Source organism: Mandrillus leucophaeus, unplaced genomic scaffold (assembly GCF_000951045.1).
Source record: "Mandrillus leucophaeus isolate KB7577 unplaced genomic scaffold, Mleu.le_1.0 Scaffold282, whole genome shotgun sequence".
Taxonomy (NCBI): domain Eukaryota; kingdom Metazoa; phylum Chordata; class Mammalia; order Primates; family Cercopithecidae; genus Mandrillus; species Mandrillus leucophaeus.
Genome location: NW_012102943.1, coordinates 3,930,718 through 3,936,589, shown reverse-complemented (window position 1 = coordinate 3,936,589; position 5,872 = coordinate 3,930,718). Strand labels below are relative to the sequence as shown.

The following is a 5,872-nucleotide window of genomic DNA, read 5'->3' as shown; positions in this document are numbered from 1 at the left end:
TGCTATAAATTTCCCTCTAAACACTGCTTTAGCTGTATCCCATAGATTCTGTTACGTTGTGTCTTTGTTCTCATCAGTTTCAAAGAATATCTTCATTTTTACCTTAATTTTGTTATTGACCCAGTAGCCATTCAGGAGCAGGTTGTTCTGCTTCCGTGTAGTTGTGCAGTTTTGAGTGAGTTTCTTAATCCTGAGTTATAATTTGATTGCATTGTGGTCTGAGAGACTGTTTGTTATGATTTCCCTTCTTTTGCATTTGCTGAGGAGTGTTTTACTTTTAATAATGTGTTCAATTTTAGAATACGTGTGATATGGTGCTGAGAAGAATATATATTTTGTTGATTTGGGGTGGAAAGTTCTGTAGATGTCTATTAGGTCCACTTGGTCCAGAACTGAGTTCAAGTCCTGAATATTCTTGTTAATTTTCTGTCTCATCAATCTATCTGCCATTGGGGTGTTAAAGTCTCCCACTATTATTGTGTGGGAGTGTAAGTCCCCTTGTAGGTCTCTAAGAACTTGCTTTATGAATCTGGGTGCTCCTATATTGGGTGCATATATATTTAGGATAGTTAGCTCTTCTTGTTGCATTGATCCCTTTACCATTATGTAATGGCCTTCTTTGTCTCTTTTTGTGTTTGTTGGTTTAAAGTCTGTTTTATCAGAGACTAGAATTGCAACCCTTACTTTTTTTTGCTTTCTATTTGCTTGGTAAATCTTCCGCCATCCCTTTATTTTGAGTCTATGTGTGTCTTTGCACATGAGATGGGTCTCCTGGATATAGCACACTGATGGGTCTTGACTCTTTATCCAATTTGCCAGTCTGTGTCTTTTAATTGGGGCATTTCGCCCATTTACATTTAAGGTTAATATTGTTATATGTAAATCTGATCCTGTCATTATTATGCTAACTGGTTATTTTGCCCATTAGTTGATGCAGTTTCTTCATAGTGTTGACAGTCTTTACATTTTGGTATGTTTTTGCAGTGGCTAATACCAGTTTTTCCTTCCCATGTTTAGTGCTTCCCTCAGGAGCTCTTGTAAGGCAGGCCTGGTGGTGACAAAATCCCTAGTATTTGCTTGTCTGTGAAGGATTTTATTTCTCCTTCCCTTATGAAGCTTAGTTTGGCCGGATATGAAATTCTGGGTTGAAAGTTCTTTTCTTTAAGAATGTTGAACATTGACTTCTACTCTCTTCTGGCTTGTAGAGTTTCTGCAGAGAGATTCACTGTTAGTTTGATGGGCTTCTTTTTGTGGGTAATCCGACCTTTCTCTCTGGCTGCCCTTAACATTTTTTCCTTCATTTCAACCTTGGTGAATCTGAAAATTATGTCTCTTGGGGTTGCTCTTCTTCAGGAGTATCTTTGTGGTGTTCTCCATTTATCCCAAATTTGAATATTGGTCTGTCTTGCTAGGTTGGGGAAGTTCTCTTGGATATTATCCTGAAGTGTGTTTTCCAACTTGGTTCCATTCTCCCCATCACTTTCAGGTATACCAGTCAAACGTAGGTTTGGTCTTTTCACATAGTCCCATATTTCTTGAAGGCTTTGTTAATTCCTTTTCATCCTTTTTTCTCTAATTTTGTCTTCATACTTTATTTCATGAAGTTGATCTTCAATCTCTGATATCCTTTTGTTTGCTAATTGATTTGGCTATTGATACTTATGTATGCTTCATGAAGTTCTCATGCTGTGTTTTTCATCTTCATCAGGTCATTTATGTTCTTCTCTAAACTGGTTATGCTAGTTAGCAGTTCCTGTAACCTTTTATCAAGGTTCTTAGCTTTCTTGCATTGGGTTAGAACACACTTCTTTGACTCAGAGGAGTTTGCTATTACGCACCTTCTGAAGCCTACTTCTGTCAATTTGTCAAACTCATTTTCCATCCAGTTTTGTTTCCTTGCTGCCAAGGAGTTGTGATCCTTTGGAGGGGAAGAGGCATTCTGAGTTTTGAAATTTTAAGCCTTTTTGGGCTGATTTTTCCTTATCTTCATGGATTTATCTACCTTTGGTCTTTGATGTTGGAGACCTTCAGATCGAGTTTTTGCATGGTCATCCTTTTGTTTGATGTTGATACTATTGCTTTCCATTTGTTAGTTTGCCTTCTAACAGTCAGGCCCCTCTTCTGCAGGTCTGCTGGAGTTTGCTGGAGGTCCACTCCAGCCCCTGTTTGTCTGGTTATCACCAGTAGAGGCTGCAGAACAGTAAAGATTGCTGCCTGCTCCTTCCTCCAGAAACTTGGTCCCAGAGTGGCACCTGCCAGATGCCAGCCAGAACTCTCTTCTTGGAGGTGTCTGTAGACCCCTGCTGGGAGGTGTCTCCCCATGAGGAGGCACGGGGGTCAGGGACTCACTTGAGGAGGCAGTCTATCCCTTAGCTGAGCTCAAGCACTGTGCTGGGAGATACACTGCTCTTTCTAGAGCCAGCAAGCAGGAACCTTTAAGTCTGCTGAAGATGCACCCACAGCAGCCCCTTCCCCCAGGGGCTCTGTTCTAGGGAGATGGGGGTTTTATCTATAAGCCCCTGACTGGGGCTGCTGCCTTTTTGTTAGTGATGCCCTGCCCAGGGAGGAGAAATCTAGAGAGGCGGTCTGGCTACAGCAGCTTTGCTGAGCTGCAGTGGGCTCCACCCAGTCTGAACTTCCCAGCGGCTTTGTTTACATTGTGAGGGGAAAACCGCCTACTCAAGCCTCAGTAATAGCGGACGCCCCTCCCCTCACCAAGCTTGAGTGTCCCAGGTCAACTTCAGACTGCTGTGCTGTCACCGACAATTTCAAGCTGGTGGATCTTAGCTTGCTGGGGTCTGTGGGGATGGGACCTGCTGAGCAAGACCACTCGGCTCCCTGACTTCAGCCCCCTTTCCACGGGAGTGAACAGTTCTGTCTCGCTGGCGTTCCAGGCACCTCAGGGGTTGAAAAAAACTCCTGCAGTTAGCTCAGTGTCTGCACAAACAGGCATCCAGTTTTGTGCTTGAAACCCAGGGCCCTGGTGTGGTAGGCACCCAAGGGAATCTCCTGGTCTGCAGGTTGCGAAGACTGTGGGAAAAGCATAGTATCTGGGCTGGATAGCACTGTCCTTCACAGCACAGTCTCTCATGGCTTCCCTTGGCTAGGGGAGGGAGTTCCCTGACCCCTTGCACCTCCCAGGTGAGGTGACGTCCCACTCTGCTTCTGTTCACCCTCTGTGGGCTGTACCCACTATCTAACCAGTCCCAGTGAGATGCGTCAGGTACCTCAGTTGGAAATGCAGAAATCACCCACCTCTGCATTGGTCTCATTGGGAGCTGCAGACCAGAGCTGTTCCTATTCAGCTATCTTGCCTGAGAGTTTTAATAAGTTTTAACACAAAATCCTTATTCTGACCAATGACACTTGAGGGCTGTCCTCTAGAAGTTAACAAACACATACGTATCTCCACTCATAAACTTCCTACTGGAACTGAAACATGAAGGCTAAGTGAAAACTTTGCATTCAAGGTTAAACAGGAATATTAAAATGGTTATGACTTGAAGAGATGATAAGATGGGTGGGGACACTACAATCAGAAAAAGAAACTGGCCTGACAGAAGACCACAGCACAGGGAATCCTTGATAAGATTAATTGACTGTTATGATTTAATATTATTTTTAAGTTGGGCAGAAGTGACAGGAAGAAATAGATGGAAGAGAATCTATTATTTGTTATTTTATGGTATCATGTACTTGCAGCCCCCATGTAAAATGTATCAGCCACCGGAACCATTTTACGATGTAGACTGCCCTGATGTAATAGCACCTGTTTGTGCCTCAAATGGCCGCACTTTCCAGAATGAGTGTTACTTTTGTGTGGAGCAGTGGTAAGTACAGAATAAACTGCCATTACTTTTTGCCTCTACTTCTTCACAGAAATTTCAAAGAAACTTAGTCAAGGAACTGGGTTTTACTGATGCATACTTTTTTTTTTAAAAAAAAGCCTGTATTATTTACAAAAACTGGGGACAGACTACAGACAGAGTGAAGAAAGAAAGTCTCCTAGAATTTAGTTAATATTCAAAGTTGAATCATTTAAAAAAGAAAAAAGGCTTACATAATGTTTTGGGAGAACTGTACAGAGATTATATTTGTGAGTAATCTATAGATTATATTCAAGGAATGAATGGAAATCTAGTTTTTTTTTTTAAAACTCAACTTTTTTATACGTCACATTGACAAACCTATGAATAGCACCTATCAGTGTTTGGTAGCTATTAAGAGGCATAGAAAAAGATGCAGATGCAGATGCAGCTATAGACATAGACAAAGGTATAAACATAGATGCAGGTATAGGTACACACACAAGTAGCAAAGGGGTTTTGTGTTCTCACATGTATAAAAATTGACGGTCAACTTTTCATATTGTTTTTGCCTTTCAAATAAATTCAGTAGGAAATTTAGACTAAAGAATCAATAATATTCCTTATAATATATATTTAGCTCCATTCAAAATTGTTTTCACAAATTAGTCCTGTATCTTGTCAGTTAACTTCTTCATGACCTGTGAGATCTTCTCTGTTGGGGATCCCCAAGACTATCTTCAGGCTTGAGGATTCAGGAGGACTCATAAAACTCAGAAGAGCTGTTATATTCATGGTAACTGTTTATTACAGTGAAAGGATACAAACTAAAATCAGCAAAGACCAAAGATGCATGAGGTGGAGTCCCCGAGAGAGCAGGCACAAGTTTCCAGCTGTCTTCTCCCAGTGGACTCACAGAAGTGATACCTAATTCTCCCTGCTACCATGACAACACACATGAAGCATTGCTGCTACCATGACAACACACATGAAGCATTGCTGCTACCATGACAACACACATGAAGCATTGCTTACCAGGGAAGCTCACCCAAGATGTGGTGTTCAGACTGTTTAATGGGGGTTAGTCAGGTAGGCACAGAACACCTACATGGCTAATCTTAAATACTTAATCTCCAGCTCCTGCCCAGCCAGAGATCAAATTGGCATAGAGTGGTTCAGGACCCTAGGTAAACAACAACAGGTGTTCATTATAAATTTCATGGCAAGCATAAACTCTTTGGCAGACCCAGGTCCTAGATATACACACATACCCTATTGCACAGAATATTCCAAGGGCTTGTAGGTTATCTGCCAGGAGCTGGTTTGAGCATGCCAAGCCTGCTGAGCCAACTCTTCTGCACAGCTTTCTTTGAAAATAATCCTCATGAGCTTCTAGTATCATGTTGCCCTTCCATGAGGATTATTCCATTTCAGAGGATAATTGAAATGTCCTTTAACGAAAAAGAATGTAAATGTATAAATGTAAGTTAATCAGGTCTCTACTGTTGGCGCTACTGTTCTCATTCAAAGATGAGCTAGAATTCAGGAGTGTTACCAGACTATATAGAATAATTAAGTTACATTATCCTTCCTTCCTAATGTGGTTACTGTTGGTTTCTTAGGAATGAGATAGTCAGAAAAGAGACTTGGAAATGTCTTTGTAGCTCTTCCATGTAATATTTCTGTTATACTCTGTGGTGTTTGTACACACACTACTAAAAAGAGCAGTGTAAGAGGGTTTCCCTCATAATGCCCTGGCCTTTGGAAAATCACATAGAATGAGGCAGACACGCAGTGTGGGCCTTGATCTGCTGGACTATTACTTCACAACTTCCCACAAAGATCATTCTGAGATTCCTTTCAGGGTCATCTAGGAAATGTGAGGAGGCCATAACCTCACAGAGCAGTGTTAGCAGCTCAAATATCAGGCCTCAGATATCTTTGGCAAAAACGGGGAGGAGGTTAAAGAAACAATCCCTTCTTTCCTTCCTTCCTCCCTCCCTTCCTTTCCTTCCTCTCTTCCTTCCTGTCTTCCTTCATCAATTCCTTCCCTCCTTCCTTCCTTC

At 41.7% G+C, this 5,872-nt stretch overlaps 1 protein-coding gene across 1 annotated transcript in view; it reads left to right on the top strand.

Moving 5' to 3' along the window:
• Positions 1–5,872, top strand: part of SPINK13 (serine peptidase inhibitor, Kazal type 13 (putative)) — a 19,660-nt gene that overhangs the window by 11,328 nt on the left and 2,460 nt on the right. Inside the window, exon 4 of the mRNA XM_011985406.1 lies at positions 3,703–3,830. Coding sequence (XP_011840796.1) covers positions 3,703–3,830 — 128 coding nt within the window. The remainder of the gene's footprint in view (positions 1–3,702; positions 3,831–5,872) is intronic.